Source organism: Pogona vitticeps, chromosome 1, assembly GCF_051106095.1.
Source record: "Pogona vitticeps strain Pit_001003342236 chromosome 1, PviZW2.1, whole genome shotgun sequence".
NCBI classification, from domain to species: domain Eukaryota; kingdom Metazoa; phylum Chordata; class Lepidosauria; order Squamata; family Agamidae; genus Pogona; species Pogona vitticeps.
This window is the reverse complement of record NC_135783.1, coordinates 302,257,296-302,278,386: the sequence shown is the minus strand read 5'-3', so window position 1 is coordinate 302,278,386 and position 21,091 is coordinate 302,257,296. Positions and strand designations below refer to the sequence as shown.

Here is a 21,091-nt window from a genome sequence, read left to right as displayed (position 1 = left end):
CTGTGAATTTCATTGTATGGGTATACTGTGTATATACTTACAATGACAATAAATAAATAAATAAATAAATAAATAAATAAATAAATAAATAAATAAATAAATAAATAAGGAAAGAAAGAAAGAAAGAAAGAAAGAAAGAAAGAAAGAAAGAAAGAAAGAAAGAAAGAAAGAAAGAAAGAAAGAAAGAAAGAAAGAAAGAAAGAAAGAAAGAAATTTCCCAACATTTGGTTCTGCTTTATTTACTACTTTTGCCTTCCAGTTGCCTATGACTAGAAGCATATCTTGTTTTGGTGTCTGATCAATTTCCTCTTGGATGCTTGCATAACAGCTTTCAATTTCATCTTTTTCAGCATCTGCTGTTGAAGCACTGACTTGAATAATAGTAATGTTGATGGCTTTTCCCAGGAGTCTGATAAGTATTATTTTGTCAGAACTTGCATTACAGCATCTAAGTTCCTGTGCTCCATTTTGTTTCAGTATTAGAACCACTCTAGTTCTTCCGAGTTTGTCGTTTTGAGAATAAAACATGTTGCAGTTGTCTGGCTGAAAATATCCCATTCCAGTCTACTTTCATTCACTGACACCAAACACTGCAGTGCTTACATTCCATTTCTTTCTTCACAGTTTTCAGTTTATCCTAAATCATATTCCTCACATTCTATGTTCCAAAAGTAGAGCCTGAGCTGTAAATATTCTGCCTTGGGTGACCCTGCTAGGGGTCCAGGCTCACAACGGAGTCTAGCCATTGCTGTCAAGGTTCTTTGACATACTAAAACTCCCTCACTATGTTAAGATGTGAATCGAAGAAGGGACAGTGTATGCTTACCTTATTCTAAAAAGTATTGTACTCCCTTTGAAGGAAGCTCCACAATCTGGATATATGAGTTGATCCAAATTTAGCACTGGAGGCACACGTTGGAACCTCTGAGGCATGAGCATCAGTTCATATCAGGCAAAGATAAAATTTCCAAAGCATTTTAACATAATGTTTGGTTGTTACACTGATTCAAATGCTGCACCTTTTAATCTACAGTATTTTTGGTGTTCGACTTAAGGTTATTGTATTTTATTTTTTAAAATTAAGGCTGCAATTGTATACCCACTCATTTGGGGCTAATTTCCATATAGACACATATAGAATTACGTTGCTAACACTCAAAGGCTGGAATTCAGTAGTAAGTTGTAGAGTAGGTTCACTGAATCAGAAAAACATACAGAGGAGCTGACTCACTAAACCGCTACTGATTCAGTGGGTCTACTCTAGTAGCAACTTACTGCTGTATTTTAAGCAATCTATAATAATTTGGAAGACAGAATAAAAATGAATAAACTAAAAATTGAAAGCTCATCACAAACTAAGTTGCTTTATCAGAATATAAAAAGATGCATGATATATCATACCTTTCTGCTGTTGCTTAAGAACAGGTTTCGGGCAGATACTTTTTGCTTATATGCCTGAAGAAAAGAAGTAAGGTTATAGCTTGGTAATATCTTTTAAAGGTAATTTTGCCATTTCAAAAAAAATATCATCTAGAAAATGAATTACAATAGCTATATAAAGTAAAATGAATAAATGAAAGAAGTCTATCTTTCCTTCAATTTCTTTGTAGCAATTATCTCCTATCTGTATATCTCAGATCAAAAAGAAATAAATTTTAGACATTTCACTCTATGAATTCATAGGCTTCTCACCTTCCCATCTTTTGCCCATGTCAATTTACTGCCCCTTCCTATGTAAACAGAAGATTTATTTAAATGAAATGCAAAAATGGATGTCTGAATAGGCGTGTACAGAAGTCAGAGGCAAGTTAGTGTTGATAGTATAGTAAATAATAGAATATTAGACTGTTTTCTGCATTCTTGTGCTTGCTGATGTTTTCTCCACTACCACATTCTTGGTTTTTCTATTCAGAAAACTCACCTTGGGCAGCTCTTTTTTAGCAATGCTCAACCATACTTTCCTTCGGCGTGCATTCAGCTGTTCAATGGACAAATGCTTTTTCTTGGACCCTGGGGGAGGTGTATCATGAGAAAACTTGGCAAAAACTTTGGTCTGGTGATGGCGCCGTGGAGATTCCTCAGAGGATATTTCTTCATCCCGTTTCTTCTTTTTTTTAACCTTTTTCAATTTGGCTGAGTAAGAGCAGGATATCATATCATTTTCCTCCTTTAACAATGTAGAAGCCATAAACACTAAACCCATAATTGTCAAACATATCCCATTCATGTTTATTTAGATATTTTATGCCATTTTAATTTTATTTTTGTTATACATGCTGAGGCGTGTATTACTTTATTTCTTATTACTTAAGCAATTCCAAAGCTGTTCACATTTCAAAAGCCAGAATATACAGTATGTCAAACTAAAGTAATAAAATAAACAATGATAGAAAACATCAGAAAAGTATGACCTTAAATTTGCAAAGTAACCACCTAAGGACTTATTGTGTGTGTGTGTGTTTTTTTTTGTGTGTGTAACATCTTCCATTTTTCAAATTTAAAGAGATGCCAAATAATGAAGAGGGTACAGGAAAGAAATAAAGCTATACGGAGATTATTAAATGAAGCTGATGTTTGAAATTACAACTTCCACAAGTTGCAGCAAGTATAGCGAATTATAAGACATAAGACCGTTGTAGTTCAAAACATATGGAGAACAAGAGAGAAAATCAATACAGTGCTTACCTTTTAATTTCTTTTCCTCTTTGAACTTCTTTTTCTTGGGTCCTATGAGATGACGCTGCTGCTCATAGTAAGGATCATATGTGGAAAGTAAACCTGCACTGTAATACTGGTACTGCTGTAACTGAAACAAATTTGAATAGTTGTTTTTGTTTTTTATACTAGGATTAAGTAAGTAAGCAAGACAATTGAGCTAAAAAATTCAGATATCTTTTCAGAAAATACAGATTCTTAACATATGGTATGATCTACAACATAAAGTTCTTGAAAGGAATGTATTAAGTTAAACGTGGTCCCCAAATAACTTCTAAATGACTGCTGAAAAAGCTATCAAGTTGGGTGTTAAGGGGACGGGACACTGAAGGCCCAAACCCCACACCAAACAAAAGTAATTGTTTTTTTTCTGGGCAACAGGCTGTAAAGTTAGGTACAAGAGATATGCAAGAGCACCAATTAAATTATAAGAATGAAAACCAGCAAAAAAAATCACAAATTAATGCTTTCTTCTTATATCACTGTACTTCAGGCACAACGTGCAGATAGCATGGAAAAAAGAACAAAAAGGAAGAGATAACCACACCTCTTCTCTAGCCATAGACTACAGAATAATAATACAGTGGTGCCCCGTATGTGTGTGTGTGTGTTTAGTCGTTTAGTCGTGTCCGACTCTTTAATCCGTTCCAGGATTAACATCGCTATACGGAAACATCGTAAAGCGAAATTAAAAAGCCCATTGAAACGCATTAAAACCTGGTTAATGCATTCCAATGGACTAAAAACTGGCAGGGACAGGGTGGGTGGGGGATCCTGGAGGCTTCCAGGCAAAAGCCTGGAAGCCTTCAGGACCCCTCCACCCTGTCCCCGCCGCCCCGCGCTGCCTTTTCTAGCCGAGATCGGACTCCCAGGAGCCCGATCCAGGCTGGGGAAAGCAGCGAGGGGTGGCTGCCAGCTAAGAGGTCAGGGAGGAGGGGATCCCGAAGGCTTCAGGACCCCTCCTCCCTGTCCCCGCCGCCCCGCGCTGCCTCCCCTAGCCGAGATCGGACTCCCAGGAGCCCGATCCAGGCTGGGGAAAGCAGCGAGGGGTGGCTGCCAGCTAAGGGGACACGGAGGGGGATCCCGAAGGCTTCAGGACCCCTCCTCCCTGTCCCCGCCGCCCCGCGCTGCCTTTTCTAGCCAAGATCAGACTCCCAGGAGCCCGATCCAGGCTGGGGAAAGCAGCAAGGGGTGGCTGCCAACTAAGGTGACAGGGAGGAGGGGGATCCCGAAGGCTTCAGGACCCCTCCTCCCTGTCCCCGCCGCCCCGCGCTGCCTCCCCTAGCCGAGATCGGACTCCCAGGAGCCCGATCCAGGCTGGGAAAAGCAGCGAGGGGTGGCTGCCAGCTAAGGGGACAGGGAGGAGGGGGATCCCAAAGGCTTCAGGACCCCTCCTCCCTGTCCCCGCCGCCCCGCGCTGCCTTCCCTAGCCGAGATCGGACTCCCAGGAGCCCGATCCAGGCTGGGGAAAGCAGCGAGGAGTGGCTGCCAGCTAAGGGGACAGGGAGGAGGGGGATCCCGAAGGCTTCGGGACCCCTCCTCCCTGTCCCCGCCGCCCCGCGCTGCCCTCCCTAGCCGAGATCGGACTCCCAGGAGCCCGATCCAGGCTGGGAAAAGCAGCGAGGGGTGGCTGCCAGCGAAGGGGGCAGGGTGGGGGAGGGATCCCGAAGGCTTCCAGGCAAAAGCCTGGAAACCTTCGGGACCCCTCCACCCTGTCCCTGCCGCCCCGCGCTGCCCAGCCCAGGATGCCTGACAGGCATCGGGTCTCCCCACCTTCCCCCCGCGGCTTGGATCGTACCCGCGGGGGGCTGGCCCTGCCATGGCTGGACTCTTGGGAGTCCAGCCATGGCAGGGCTAGCCCTCGCGGGTCCGATCCAAGCCGCGGGGAGAGAGTGGGAGAGCGGGGGGATCCGGATGCCTTTCAGGCATCCCGGGCATGTATCCCACCCGCCGCAGGTTACCCAAGGCTGGGTAACCGGGGGCGGGTGGGATCCGAGCCCAGGATGCCTGGCAGGCATCGGATCCCCCCACCCTCCCCCCGTGGTGGCCTCAGAAGGACCCTTCGGAAGGGTCCTTCGAAGGCCACCGCAGGCATTTTCCCCCAGCTGAGTGGCGGGAGCGCTCCTTTGGAGGCTCCCGCCGCTCAGCTGGGGGAAAATGGTGCCTACGGGGAAAACATCGCAAAGCGATTTTTCCCCATAGGCACCTTCGTTATACGATCGCAAAAGCGAATTCATCGTTAAACGGGGCACTCGTTATACGAGGCACCACTGTACTGCCACTGCTTTACAAACAGGAAGGGTAATGAAAAGGTTTAAGGGAATAGAATAGTATCAAGTATATTAAGAGCTGGAAACAGTTAAATCTATTCTCGTCTAGTAGCATGGTTCACTATGAAAAAAATTATGTGCTAGATTTTTTTACCTCTTTGTCTTTGCTGTATTTACTTTGATGCAGTTTCTTGTACTTGTGCAATCGCAGCATATTGTGAAGTTCTTCCCTAGAAAGTGTGAACTCCTCCCCTTCTTCCCCGTCTTCATCAGTTGCTGACTCACTATCACTGGAGTTATCACTCAGGAGAATGCTCTGTCAAAATTGAGATAATTTCACTTCAGTAAGAGTGAGCAATATGACAAGGGGGAAAAAGAATTCCTCAAATATATCTACTGGATTATGGCAGAACTGATGAAAGGATTAACCAAGTTCACTATACAGAATATCCTTACTACCTACTACACTTTCCCATGCCTCATTTGCATTTCTACCTAAGGGGATAAAACTTCTTTAACAGGAAGAGAATATAACACTATAAACCCCCAATGTGTTTGATTTGGATGTCCCCATGTGACCAGTTTCCTCACATACAGAGACATTTTTGATGCCTGTCTCGTGACTTTGTGAGGAAACAGGGAAACATCATTCTCAAAATGTTGCTGCACTGCAACTTCCATTACCTCTCACAATTTGATATGATGGCAGGGGCAGATGGGAACTACAGTGCAACAATATATGGAGGCTGCAAATTCTTCAGCCCTGCTTTAGGGTGCATAAGTACATAAATAATGTGACAAGTTCAAGAAAACAACTGCACTAAAATGGCTGTGTTCAGAACCTATGCTAAACCATGGTGCAGTTTACCGTGAACAAACACAGCCTCTTCCCTGACTTGTACATTTCCACTCCGCCTTCAAAACTAGAATAGCATGTTGGGAACTCTGCTTTATTTTCACTGAAATGTCTCTGGCTGTGCTATACAGATTATTGATTGATTGATTGATTGATTGATTGATTGATTGATTGATTGATTGATTGATTGATTGATTGATTGATTGATTGATTGATTGATTGATTGATTGATTGATTGACTGATTGTTATTTGTGGCTGATTTTAGAACAAGCCAACTTCACAATATGAGTTACAAAGCTGGCTTGTTGTGGAATCCTCCACATAGGAAAGGAGGAATGGTAGGCCACAGAAGTTGGGAACATGGGACTATTCTTTTCTCTCTGAAAGACACAGCAAGAGAGAGAGAGAAATGTTTGGCCATCTCTTAACAGGAAAAAAAAGAGATTCCCAATCTCTGGCTTAACATGACATGAAAACATGGCCAGCAGCAACAGAGAAATGAAAACCTGTAACAATTTTAACTGATTCATCACAGTTCTAAATACTGAAGAAGTTATAACATATATTTAAGTGCTTTAAAAGCAATTTTCATATTTCAAAAAAACACTGACATTAAAAAAATTAAAAATATGATCAAAATATTATTATGACAATTTACATTTCCAATTAATAAAAACCTTACCTTTAGCCATTTTCTGCTCTTTTTCAATTTGGAAAAGTTATATAGACTCCCTTTTTCTGTTTTTGGCTCTGTTTAAAGAATATATAAAAAGAAAATGGTTGTAATATACATGCGGCTCAAGATCTTTTAGGCAATTTGAAGATCCTTTAGGTATTTATCCCAGCTCTACCTCTTAAGAAAAGATGTATTCACTAATAACAAACATTACCAGCCCACATGTGCCCCCAAGTGGTGAGCCTAAGCTGCATATTTTTCAAGAATTTAAGACACAACAACAGTTTCTTGGTCCAAATACGAAACCATCTGCAAAGACTAGTAATTTCATCATCAAATGGTAACTAACATTTATTCTGTTACTTACCAGATTGTATTACCCCATTTAGTGAGTGTGTGTTTAACATTCCAGAATTCCCTGCCCCTGAAGCTTCCCCCAGCAAAGAGCTTGTAGGTTCTTCTTTAACTTGCATCAAGGGACCCCCCGGCTGAGGAAGCAGAGAACTGTCGTCCAACCCATCTTCACTTTCATCACTACAATTAAGTTAAAAATATATACTTAATACAGAAAAAAACAGAAAAAAGGAAAAAAATAGAAAACTGCTCTGATGTGTCACAGCTAAAAGAAAGGGAATTGAGAGATGGGAGCTCTGTAGTGCTGCAGCACCAGTACAATGTTGGATTGCAGTCTTTTGTATATCATTCAAAATTCTACTGATCAAGGACTAACATAAATATGAGAACGATAAAATTTAAAGGATGTCACAAACTAATAAATAAATAAATAAAATGCCTCTTTTTTGTGAGTTTCCAAATCAAAAGAAATAACTTGATACCTGGACACATTCCTATTGAAGATAGCAGATGTCTGTCGTAAGAAGTTATCCAACCGCAGAGCTTTCTCCAAATATCGCAGATAGAGGGGTGTTGCCAGCTCTGTGCAGTTGCCATCGTCTCCAGCACCCAGCTCTGAGGCCATAGAACACGCCTCTCCTCATGCAAAAAAGTCTTCTAATGCACAGCTTAAAAAAAACAAGGTTTTTTTTTAGTCCCATCATATCTATCTTTAAAAGTGATGAAGTCAAAGGAACCCTCTTTTGTTTTTTGGAGGTGGCAGTAGCAGAGATGCACCATTTTTTTTATCACACCTCACATTGGGCAGCCCAGTCTTAGAAGCTGCACATCTGTAGGTTTCTTCTATCACCCATCCTCTTTCTGTGAACAACCCCTACTCTTTCTCAGTCCAGTGAAGGCTCACTCTTAACTGGGACCTCATACTAACTTCCACAGATAAGGCTGGTGAGAGGAAGTAAAGAAAAAAGGACATTAGGGAAGACAGGCTCTGTCAAAAGGGAGCAAAGAAAAAAAGCAAAGCAAAGCGTGCTGCTTATATACTGCCCCAGAGTGCTTCAAGCACTCTCTGGGCGTTTTACAAGTTAATTATGCAGGCTACACATTGCAACCCCAGCAAGCTGGGTACCCATTTTACCGACCTTGGAAGGATAGAAGGCTGAGTCAACCTTGAGCCGGCTACCTGGGATTAAACCCCAGGTCATGAGCACAGTTTTGGCTGCAGTACAGCGGTTTAACAGCAAATACAGTGGTGCCTTGCACAACGATGTTAATTGGTTCCAAAAAAATCAACGTTGTGTGAAACATCGTTCTGCGAAACACCATTTCCCATAGGAATGCATTGAAAACCGGTTAATCCATTCCAATTGGAACAGATTGCTGTCCTTGAGCGAAAATCCCCATAGGAAACATTGTTGAGTGAAACCCGGTTCCCCAATTGAAATGCATTGAAGCCGACTCAATGCATTTCAATGGCTTTGCGAAGTCCTTTTTCGCTCCTGTAAAAGTGTCTTACAATGTTTGGAACCTGTTTTAAATGCTTGCAATGGTTAGCCCACCTCCTGAAACCTATGCAAACTTATTTTGGTGTTGTTCTGACACTTCGTTAATTTGTGGTGATTTTTTGTTTTTCCCCTCATTGAAATGCATGGAGTTCAATGAGGGGAAAAACAAAAAATCACCACAAATTAACGAAGTGTCAGAACAACACCAAAATAAGTTTGCATAGGTTTCAGGAGGTGGGCTAACCATTGCAAGCATTTAAAACAGGTTCCAAACATTGTAAGACACTTTTACAGGAGCGAAAAAGAGGCATTGTTGTGTGAAAATTCCCCATAGGAAACATCGTTGTGTGAGGCGGCAAATTTAACAGAAAAAGGCATCGTTGTGTGAATTCATTGTTGTGTGAGGCACCCGTTGTGCAAGGCATCACTGTACCTAAATTGAAGTTTAATCTATAAAAAACCCACTGTACTGAAGGACAACAAAATATAACATATCTGGTATTATGCTCTCTGATAAATAAGCATTTGAAGCTGAATCATAAAATTATTACTATGGTACTTAGGAATCTGAAATCTTTTTCTAACCAAAAATATATTGTTACAAATGAGAGCTTCCAAAGACAACTAAAGGCATAACAAATGGACCAATACGAAATGAACTCCATACGAACACATTTTCTCTGAGGGACAAGTTGCTAATCCTTTGCCTTACATTAAATACTTTACCAACAGGCATTAACAACAGCATGTTTGCTTCTGAAATTGTCTCCTCCCTCGAAACGTCTGTTCCCATAACTTTACAATTATGTAACCACTGATAATGGAAATGTCACATCAAAACAGTGAAAAGTTTTAGAAAACGCTATAAAAAATACTCAAAGCAGGGACAATTTGAGCCAGGACACACACTTTTCATGGCAGAGAGTAGAGAAATACCTCCACTTAAAACTTCAAGTAGCTGTTACATGAGTTGGTTCAGTGCTTCTTCAGACTGTGTCCTTGGAGATCTTGGGGGTCCTTGAGAGTTAGGAGTTGCTCAGCGAGGTTAAATTAAGAAAGAAACCTTACTCAACATTATTGATCCTCCTCTGCAAAGTACATTTACATGAGCAGGGTAGATATATCCTACAGCACCATCTCCATTCACATGACATAAGGCCCAACAGGGCCTTATGTACATTGGCTGAAATCCTGTTGCATAGTTGTTGGAAGAGACTTGCCATAAACTTTTATCTGTTGTATAATGAGTTAATGCAGCAAGTAATGCCTATATGGAGATCTCTTAATTTATGGCAATTATGTTGTGCCATAGAATTTCAGCCACTGTGTAATCTGAATGTGCACTCTGCAATAGCTGAAAGCATCCCAAATACAAATCAATGCAGGACATATTCTTGCAAGCATCTGTAGAGCACAAATCTCTAGCAGGTGCAACTGTGTAATCCATGGAGAAAGTACTGTACTATGTATATGGTCCAATGTACAAATCTAGATATTTCCCAGTTCTCCCAGTGGTATGTCATGTATTTGTCAGCAGACAGCACAAAATAAGATCTCACTACCCCTTTGGAATACTGACACTGCAACTCAGGAACAATACTGTATATGATTGCTAGTATACTGTATGTACTCCTTGTGTATGTGCATTCAGTTAAAAAACCAAATTTATAATAATGCAGAAACATGGATCACTTCTCATGATGGCCTCACTGATGATATTGCAAATGGTCTTGGTTGTGACCTTCAGGTGAAACAAGTGGTATATAGTAATTTTTTCCACAGGTTTATTTAATTTTTCTGGGTATCAGTTTGGTCTTTTCTACATATTTATTTTACTTCACTGGCCATGTGTAGCAATTTAAGAACTTCATTATATAAATGTGCAAACTGAACAGACATTGGTGGTATTTCCTAAGTCTCCATGAAATTTCAGTGCAGTAACATGTGATACGGGGACAAGAATGGTATCCCTCTCGCCGGAGTGCCGTCCTTCCTCTGTACAACAGAGAAGGGGGTACAAACCCAGCCTGTCTCATCCCCCAAGAGAACAGAGCAGCGAGGGACAGAAATGAAGTACAGTGGTGCCTCGCACAACAAGCGCCCCGTAGAGCGATGAATTCGCTCTACGAGGACGCTCTTGCGATCGCTAATGCGATCGCACAGCGATGGCCCCAATAGGCGAAAATCGCAGAACGAAGGTCGGTAAGCTGCTCGCTTACCGACCTTCGCTTTGTGACCCGCCGATCAGCTGTTCCGCAGCTTCAAAATGGCCGCCGGAACAGCCGAAAGGACCGGGTGCAGCGTTTTCGCGTCCTTGGTAAGCAAGGGGAGGGCGCGAAAACGCTGCTGGAACAGCCGAAATGGCTGCGCGCAGCGTTTTCACGCTCTCCCCTCGCTTACTAAGGGCGCGAAAACGCTGCGCCCGGCCCTTTCGGCTGTTCCTGCGGCCATTTTGAAGCCGCAGAACAGCTGATCACAGCCATTTTTGTGCCCTCGTTCAGCGAGGGGAGGGCGCGAAAATGGCTGCCGGTCCCCAGAAGCATCGCTGAACGGTGAGTTTTCAGCCGATCTGGAACGCATTAAACAATGTTTAATGCATTCCAATGGGCTTTTCTGCCCCGCTCAGCGATGTTTCACACAGCGAGGGTTAATTCGGGACGGATTAACCTCGCTGTGTGAGGCACCACTGTAAATAGAAGGAGGAATACAAAAGCTAACCGTTGAAGGGACTCAGAGAAAAACAGCGGGAATACAATGGTGCCTCGTATAACGAGCGCCCCATTTAATGGCGAATCCGCATAGCGATGCGGATTTTGCGATCGCTTTTGCAATCGCATTACGATGTTGCCTATGGGGAAAAATTGCTTTGCGATTTTCCCCCATAGGCCCCATTTTCCCCCAGCTGAGCGGCGGGAGCCTCCGAAGGACTGCTCCCACCGCTCAGCTGGGGGAAAATGCCGGCGGTGGCCTCGGAAGGACCCTTCGGAAGGGTTTAATGCGTTCCTATGGAGTTTTTTGTTCTGTTTACCGATGTTTCCGTATAGCGACGTTAATCCTGGAACGGATTAACATCGCTATGCGGGGCACCACTGTAGAGCGGAAGAAGAGGATGGAGATAGAGGCAGGGACAGCTGATATCAAATGGGGGAAAGAACAGTTGGGAGAGGGTCTGGATGGAGGATCCCTGGACCAGAGCATGGGAGAGGCTGAGAGTGCCTAAGGAGGAGGCAGACTTAGGAAAAGAAGAGAGATCCCCCCCGAGACCATCTTATCGGGGAGAGGCAGAAGCCAAGAGTGGAGGAGAAAGTTGAGAGAAGAAAAGGAGAGAGTGGAGAGAGAAAGGTGGGAGAGGCTGGAATTAAGGGTGAACAAAATGAAGAGGAAGGGATACAGGGAGAACCCTGGAAGACCCTCACAGCTGTCAGATGTCCCATGTGGGTGGATCGCCGGGACAACGACAACGTGCCCCTGCTGGAAGGTGAAGCGGGACAGACAGTGAACCCAAACTTATTGATGGATTGGCCAGGTCCATGGAACTCTGGTGAAAGGAACCCATTCCTCAACAACAAATGAAAGCCCCTTGCTGACCTGTTGTCAGAAGGAGAGGAACTTTGGAATCATTTTGTTGATACTGGTTATTTGTTGAATACCCCAATAAACACCTGTTTCTAAACAACAAAAAATCTTCTGATTCCTTCGCACAAAAGAAGGAGCAAAAAAATCAAACCCTCACATAACAGTGGTATGTAAAGATCAGACAAGAAATGCACATATTGGACAACACAGCACAGAGTTATACATAGAGCTACACAATCTTGTCTTCATACCTCGGTGACTCAAGAGTACATAAGCTGAAATGTTCATGAAAGGCCATTTAGCACACAAAGGAACTAGTTCAGTAACAAATATTGGAAAGCCACATTGCTAATGATTGTTTTCTCAAAACCTTTAGATTTTACAGGTACAGTGGGGTCTTGACTTAAGAACGGCTTGAGTTAAGAACATTTTGACTTAAGAACCGCTCTCATAGGAAAATATTGACTTGACTTAAGTACTTAGATTTGAGTTAAGAACGTGGGAGGCAGGGAAAGTGCAAAATGTGAACTTTCAGTTAACTGTTGGCCAGTGAAAAGGGTGCCTGTCTGCTTCCTCACTCCTCCCAGCGTTTAGAGAGTGGATTGGGAGACAGTCTTCGGACTGCCTGGTACTCTACTGCCTGGACTGTATTTTCCCTGCCTTCCCTGAACCTTTCTTGACCTAAGAAAAAAAAGAAACAAAATATCCCCCTCTAGTGGTCGAAGGCGGAATAGCAGCTTCCCATTAGTTTCTATGGACGGAAAAGAGCAGATACGGATCAAATGGTTTTCAATGCATTCCTATGGGAAATGCAGATTTGACTTAAGAACTTTTTGACTTGAGAACCACCTTCCAATACGGATTAAGTTCTCAAGTCAAGACCCCACTGTACTTTAAACACTCAAAACAAACCTCAACCCAACATCCACAAACAAGGTTAAAGAATAAAGAGAGAAATCTATGCCTTAAAATCCTCTCTTTCCCAACAGCTTGTAACCATATCTGTTCTCAGATGTTACTCTACATGGTATGTGCGTGAGGAGGACAATATCATAGTGGAAATCTCTGTCCTGATCTATGTGTGCACATTAAAATGCCCAAATATAAATCCTTGCACAAATATCTTTGCAAGTATTTGGTATCCTAATACAGTTGTGGGACAGAGCAATCCATACTCCACACTTGTTTATTCTACGGACATAACTAACATGTAAAAAAGACAAGTGTAGCACTAAACCAATGGATTCAAATTACAAGAAAGGAAGTTCTGATTACTATCAGAAAGAGCTGCTTGAGAATAGATCATTTTGATAGATGGTTAACTCTTCTTCGTTTGAGATTTTAAATAAAGGTGAGATGGCCATCTGTGGCACAGACACACCTATGCACAAAGAGTAGACCCTCTATGGCCAACCAGACACTCAGAACACCTTTTGCAAGATCTGAATCATGGCACATCCAGCAGAGCAATGAATGACAACTTCCACTATAATTCTATCCAATGGAATGTATTGTCACTCTAAAGCAGTGGCACTCAACCTATAATCAACTCATTCAAATATCATATATCTTGCCACCTTCATCACCTGCTCTATCTATCTTGACCAGCTTATCTTTATTATTATTTCTTCGCACTATCTCACTATCTCTCTATCTCTCTCTGCTTCTTTTTCTCTCTCTTCTTCTCTTCTGCCTAACCTTCTTCTCTTTGCTGACTCCGCCCCTCCACTCCTCTCATAGGCTCATGCAAATGAGAACCAGACTGTGAGTGACAGGAGTGACGTGGGGTAACCGTCACACTAAGTATAGGTCAGTGTGAAGAGGAACCGATTAAAGCGGTCATACCTGGAAGTGAGCTGACCCCTCAATCGTCTTGTGTGAAAGGAAGTCAGGCTATTTAGAGGGTAGAGGAGAAAAAGGTGGGAGGAGAACACTTGGTAGTGGAAGGTTTCTTGATGATGACAGACTGAGAGGAGAAGAGGAGCTGGGTTTCGGAAGAGTGGTTAGACATGGGAGAGGGAGAGAGAGCAGGAGAGTGAGTGACAAGACAAAGAAGAAGGGCCATATGTGTTCTCATTCCTAAAGAAGAAAGAAAGGGATAGTGATAGAGGGAGCAGACCCTCACACGGATGCAGAGCGACGGGTATAGAAGTCCAGTTAGGGGAGCTAGACCCACCAGAACGGACAGTCTATGTCTAGCCGAGAGGGAAGGGTCCTCAGAGGAAGGTGGTGCATCCAGAACCCATCCCCACTGGAGAGACACTCTGTGAAGGCGAGTGGGCACGTCACCCATGCTGTGGGACCATATGCACGGTAAAGAGCACCCCACTGAGGAAGCCGAACAATCGGAAGAGATTTGGGATGTCACCGTGTTGAAGGAGAGAACTATACAGATGGGACTGCCTATGATGTGGGCTGGTTCATCTATGTTTAATGGTCCAGTTGGACCTACAGAAATTATTGTACACTCTTCCCCTCCTAAAGATAGTAAGGTAAAGGTAAAGGTTCCCCTTGACAATTTTTGTCCAGTCGTGTTTGACTCTAGGGAGCGGTGCTCATCCCTGTTTCCAAGCCATAGAGCCAGCGTTTGTCCGAAGACAATCTTCTGTGGTCACATGGCCAGTGCGACTTAGACACGGAATGGTCCCTATTTATCTACTTGCATTTGCATGCTTTTGAACCGCTAGGTTGGCAGCAGCTGGGACAAGCGACGGGAATTCACTCCATCGCATGGATTCGATCTTACGACTGCTTGGTCTTCTGACCCTGCAGCACAGGCTTCTGCGGTTTAGCCTGCAGCGCCACTAGATAGTAAACATTCTGTTAAAGATATCCTGTCTCCTGTGGTTAATCACATTAAAAAAAGAGGAATTGCTTAAATTAGAACAAGAACCCAGCCGCAATGGCACCCAATGTGGGGCAGTTCCTATAAATGGAGATGGGGAAAGAACATGGTTGCAACGCACAATAGAAAGACAAGAGGAATTAATGGAGATGTTAACTGAGCAACATAAAGTATTGAGGAGACAAGTGCTAAAGAAAGAGGAGGGGAATGGGAATGTAAAGATACCAGAGTCTGGAGGAATCACTAGAAACTCCTGAGTAGTGGGACCAGCATCTATTCATATCAAGAAGATGGGGCCAGAAAATAACCCTGAGGCCTACTTGCACACCTTCGAGAGGGTGGCCGCTGCAGCAGGATGGCCAAAGGAACATTGGAGCAAGAACTCAATCACTGTCAGGGAAACAAATCTTCATCAGCCCTGAGAAAGTGGGTAAAGGACCATTAGCTTGGTCAGGACACAGGGACACACATGCACGTTAATGAGAGCACACATGATTTCTTCTGTTCTCCCTTCAATTAGGCAATGAACAGCAGTTTAAAATCTCCATTAGCTACAGAGGAAACTCCAAGTCATTCATTTTTTCTTTATAAAAGCAAATATTTGATTTAAAAAAACTTCACCTTCTAGTTTTTTTCTATTTCTTTTCTTCTAATTTTAAAAACTGTACTTCTTTCACACCTGCCTCCACCTTCACCATTTTCTCAGATACCAGGTTACCACATCCAACTTATTTTTTAAAGTATGTTCAGCAACTAGGTAAGAATGACAGAGGGCAATGGTGAGACCAAAAACAGTAAACTGCAAGAAAATTTACAGGACAGGATGAGGCAATGTTGGGTGCTTGGATTTCACTTTAATAAAAGTGAATCCAAGTAGCCCACAAGCTGTGCATCTCGATCTAGGAAACAGTAGTTTCTTTCAACTGTTTCACGCCCCTGCCCAGAATTTTCCATTTTGGATTTTGTTACAGTAGTTTCTCTCAATTGTTTGTTTCATGCCCCTGCCCAGAATTTTCCATTTTGGATTTTGTTACCATGTACTCTAAGAAAGGAAACCAATGTTCAATAAAATTGTCTTTTTCTGTCCTGTAATTTTTGTGCTAGTTTGTCCAAAGTGGCCATTCTCCACCACCTACATATCTAGATATGGTTTAGCTAAACACTTCAAGCCTATTCTTGCTCCTGAACAACAGTATATTTATTAGTCTCTTATGCATCAGTTTTCATTTTGCTCTGTAAAAACAGAAAAAAGAAACAATTCATATCTGTGTTCTACTGACCAACCAGTTATTTCATGAATTCTCTTTAATACACTTTGCTCATACTGTACTTTTGCACCTTTGGGCACTCTACAAATCACAATGTTATTTGCTTTGTATTCTCTCCAGTGTAACTGTGATCCTTTCCTAGCTTTGCTGGATTGTGGTGCCATCTACAAAGGACTTTAAGGTTAATTCTCACACACTTCCTGATATGAGCCATAGACTGGAGGAAGTCCAAAGACTGTGCATCATTAAACGTAATGTACATTGAGCATCATTAAATGTAATGTTCAAATCTGTTTCCTCAGATTATATTTGCTCCTTCTGAATGCTCATGCATTTGCAACTGCTGGTCTTTATTATTGGCATTTTACAGAAACATGGACTTTCCCTATCACAGAAAATGTTGAAACCAGTTTCACACATTACTGAATACAACTGCATTTATATTCGACTGATATCTTTTCAAGCTACCACAGCACCTCTCTTTTCAAAGTCTAGACAGATAATCATACAGTAGATGAAGCCAATTCTAATATGAAGATAATAGTAATGAGGAAAAGATAGCTACTATTATGATGTTTGCCATTAGCTTTCATAGGGAGAAGAGCACATCTAGAAAAGAATCTTAGCAATCCTATTTATCAGTCTCAATCTCAAAAATCAGTTCAAGACCGGTCCTGTTTGATAAAAACTTTAACAATTTCAGCTGTTCCTATCTAATAAAGGTGGATAGTAGACAGCCACCTCATTTGTTAATCACCTCAGCTACTCTAACAGCTGGATCTAGAATGGAAAGGACTGAAATAGGGACAGGTTCTTGGCAAATGTTCAGTCAAAGTCCCTTCAGCATGTGTGCTGTCAACTAAACTGGCACATTTCCCTGTTTCCTATTCTTACAAGAGATGTGTCTTCCTTGGTTACATAGCAAACCAGCAAACATACTAAGTAGCCAGGCAACCATAGTTTTTGGCTTGGCTACCAAAGCCACTGGGAAATAATTCTCTCAGGCATGCTTTTGTGCAAGTATACTGACACATGTATCCCAGCCAGTTTCACAGGGAATCCATGTGTAAGTTTACATCTTTGGTATATTAACAAGTAGACTGAATGGGTGCCCCTTCAGACACTGTATGATGGCAAACTTGATCATTCCTAGGCATCATAGCCAATGAAAGATAACATATTGTAATTGGACTCCAGCTACATGTCCTCTACCGCCACCATCAAAGGTTCCTTGACCCTGGCTTGTATGTCTGAATATGAGAGTTAGTGATTACTAAGATCCAAACATGTGTTTTCGTCCTCTGGATAACACAGCATAACATCCTGCGACCCTGAAAACTACCACACAATCTCATGCATTTTGGGAGGAGGCTAGTCTCTGAGATGACTGTCTGCTCTGTCAGAAAGTCATGTGGTGAATTTAACCTCCCCAAGAAAGGCTTTAATAGCCTCCTATTTTTGCTATCAGTGCTCCTTCCCTTTGATTTGCCATGGTGCTCAAAGACTGTTTCCTGTGAATTTGTTGCAGCTTGTACTGTTGTATATTCTAATGGCTCCACTTCCCTTCCTTCACAAAAGTCAGCACTTATCAACAATTTTCACTTTATTATTGTATATATATGCCAATTTTATTTTATTATTGTAGTTATATGCCACCTTTCTCCCAGAACTCATTTTGGCTTACAAAAGAGATGAAAAACAATATAAATTTAAAATATAATAGAATTGAAAACATTAACATAGGATTAAATTCACTATAATATTAAATTTTAAACACTTTAAAATGTTTGGCTAAAAAGACTAACACAAGTTTACCCTTAAAAAGGAAGCAGCACTTTGTATGAAATAGTATAGTTTGAGACATTTAATTTCCAGATATCTGCCTGAATAAAACAGACAATGCTCCCCCAGTGAATTTGAACGCTTCTCTTAAGGCAATCATGTCTTTTGGATGCATACTTTCTCCCACATCAGCTACAGACACAGCTGGGTGGTGTAACTGAAGGGTCCAAATTTCAACCAGTGTGTGACCTTGCATATTTGCTTGCTTTCAACAACAGTGGAAACTCTGAACAGTATAACTAATGGTGACAACTGTTGCATTTTATACTGGCCACAGCATAATTGTACACATTAGTGAGGCCACCGTAATTTCTTTGTAACTGCTGTATGTATTATATATTTTACATCTGTGAGATAGGTGGCATCAGGGATGTGATTCACTGATTTCCAACTAGACTAGTTCCTCCCGTACCTCATTATGGGAAGGAAGATCATCATAATGCAGTATGATTTGTGGATGTCTGACCTGTTGCCATGAATGCTGCAGGAATTTCTGTCAATGTTACTATGTTATTCCTCATGTAAAGTGGTGTTATGTTGTTGACATTGCTATCAGCAGCTCTATGGATCCCAACTACATTACACCAATATTTTTTCTGGTCCATTAGCAAAAGAGGACTGCCAAGTCATGCTTTTAGTCCGATTGCACAGGACCAAGTTCCCATGCAATGACAGGGAGTTTAATTCTCACCAAAGAAAATCAGTGGCGTATGTAATCCTTTACACATCAATTTCTGGAGTGTGAACTATACAATACCAAATACTTATGCAAACAAAGAACTATTTGAGAAATTGTACTTTTCTACAATATTTTGCCAAATGCTCGCTATAGTAAAGCAACAATCTTTATTCGACATTCAGCAAAATCCTGTTAGTGTAACATTACCATATCCAGCATCAGAAATTTTAAACAAATTGAAATCTTCCTATCCTCACATATTTGGGCTCTGAGGTTCCCTAGGACACCCTTTAGCTATGTGAAAGCCTTTGGGAGCCTCAGGATAGGAGTGGAGCTCTTATTAGCAAAAATGCCCCTGGATCACCATTATGGAATTAGGACTGCCAGCAATTTTGAACTATTAAGGCCACTTTAAATCTCCTCCCCAACCCCAAGGCTCTCAAACTCCCTTTTACAGTACCTGAAAGACAGAAGGATAGGAAGCTTTCAGTTAAATTAATTATATCTGGTGCTGGATCTACTTTACACCAGTACAACTTTATACAATGGGATAATTGTACTGTATAAAAGTATGCTGTAAGTATGTTGCCCAGGATGTTGTAAGAAAAGCAGGTATCTAATTTCTGCCTTGTAAACATTTTATCATAAATGAATCAAACTCCAGGTAAGAACCAGCACAGAACACTCTGCAACAGACCATTGTGATCCTGAAGAGTATAAAAGCCAACCTATATTCCCCTAGTTTTCTAAATATTTGGTTTACACTTGCTGAAGCACACTGATACATTACAACTGTCCCTTTATTTATAAAGCACTGTCCTTTAGTACGGTGATAAAATGGGTATTTAAACATACGCTGTCCAACCTTGCTGCTACCCGACAAATACTTGGGGAAAAGATGGGAACTAGGATTTGATTAAGATGTAACCTGAACATTTTTAAGATCTCAGAAACACACAAGTTTGACTGGCAAGCAATAGCTGTCAAGGACTTACCAACTTACCTGTTTACAGAGTAAGACTGCAGTAGAGCAATCTAGAAACTGGTCACCACCATATTATACAGCTAAGCTTGCACATAAACATGGAACTATATACTTTTGATTAGCAGTGTATTAATGACTGCTAATCGTTAATATTACTGGCGAGATAGCAAGACAGTCATAACTTTTAGTGTGCCCACTACATAACCCATGTGAACCTGAGTTTCTCCGATTAAGGTGACACAAGCAACATAATAAATTATATCCCATGATTGTTGTATTTACTGGTCTTAAGAGCTGTGAGATCCACTACAATTTTAGACTCAGCCATCACAATCCTGAACGCCTCAAATGCAAGTTTCGCCACCTGTTCCAGTGGACTGAAAGTGACAGTGAACAGCCCGGATGACTATCCTATGGGTTCAAACTTGACAACACTTAAGGCGGGGCTGTCAGTCCGCTTCGTGCCCCGGCGCGGGAGGCGCACGTGTGCTTGTGGGCTGGGTGTGACCGACACACCCTCACCGGACACATGCTGCCCGAGGCCAGAAGGCGGCACAGGCCCGACCTAAAGCAACTCTACTCAGACGGTTTATGCAAGAGGATAAGTTGCTGAGGTCCCAGTGCACCCCAATAGTGCTAGTCCGTACCCTTTCCCCGCAAAACGAGAGAGCCTGCCCCTTTAAGAGAAGGCCCGGCTGCCAGGGCTACCGCTGAGGGAGCCCGAAGGAGGGGTCGGATGTGGGGTGACGCCACGGGCCGGCCTAATGGGTCCCCGAGACGCTGCCACCTGTCCCGGCCTGCGAACTATCATCTGTCACCTTGGTGTGAGGCCCGGCTTGGGCCGGGGGTAGCTCCTGAGTTGTCCGCCCCGCTTTCTCCTGCCGGCCTCTCGCCTTGCGCAGCGTTGTCGCTTCTTGTGTCCTGCCGCGGTGCCTCTCGTCTTCTGCCTCGCCAAGATGGCGGCCGCGCTATTGCTGCTGAGGAGGAGGCGGCGGCTGCGGGCGCTGGGACGGCGGCGGCGGCCACTTTCGCTCACTGAGAGGAGAGGAGCAGGGACACGGGGAGCCATGGCGGGGGGGAGGAGAGGCGCCATAGCCAGGCCAGAACAATCGAACTCGGCACCCTCACCTGGCAGTCCGAGCTCCAACCCGCAAACGCCGGCCAGCTAGTTTCCCTGCAACGGTTACATAATCTTTGAACCCACATACCGCGCTCGTGCCCCCAAACAGAACCTAAGAAGGCCCCTTCAGCATCGATTCGTTATTGTTCTACTGGTCGAGTCTGGCGTTGACGGAAATTGCCGAGCGCCTTCGGCCGAAAAGAGTAGCGTGAGTTAGCAATTCTCGCGCGAGGGACTAGTGAACCCTCGCGAGAATCAGATTCCAACGGGACTTCTCCGGATGGAAGTGACGTAGAGTATCGCTAGCTGTTGTTGTGACTGAGGGTGGGTCTGTTTAGGCCCGTCTAGGTCCGTTGTTCTTGCGCAGCGGTTGTAGCCTAGCGTGAATGTTCTAGTTTCATG

General features: G+C 42.8%; 1 protein-coding gene across 2 annotated transcripts in view; it reads right to left on the bottom strand.

The window, feature by feature from the left end:
• The window catches only part of INO80 (INO80 complex ATPase subunit), an 85,162-nt gene extending 64,635 nt beyond the window's left edge, over window positions 1-20,527 (bottom strand). The window contains exons 1-8 of one of the 2 annotated variants that reach the window (XM_020793730.3): window positions 20,388-20,527; window positions 7,355-7,540; window positions 6,886-7,052; window positions 6,525-6,592; window positions 5,140-5,301; window positions 2,686-2,806; window positions 1,922-2,133; window positions 1,402-1,455 (exon numbers count right to left, since the gene is read on the bottom strand). In XM_020793730.3, coding sequence (XP_020649389.2) covers window positions 1,402-1,455; window positions 1,922-2,133; window positions 2,686-2,806; window positions 5,140-5,301; window positions 6,525-6,592; window positions 6,886-7,052; window positions 7,355-7,497 — 927 coding nt within the window. In that variant the 5' untranslated portion in view covers window positions 7,498-7,540; window positions 20,388-20,527. The remainder of the gene's footprint in view (window positions 1-1,401; window positions 1,456-1,921; window positions 2,134-2,685; window positions 2,807-5,139; window positions 5,302-6,524; window positions 6,593-6,885; window positions 7,053-7,354; window positions 7,541-20,387) is intronic. The other variant, XM_072986257.2, reaches the window with a different exon arrangement.
• Window positions 20,528-21,091: the final 564 nt, after the last annotated feature.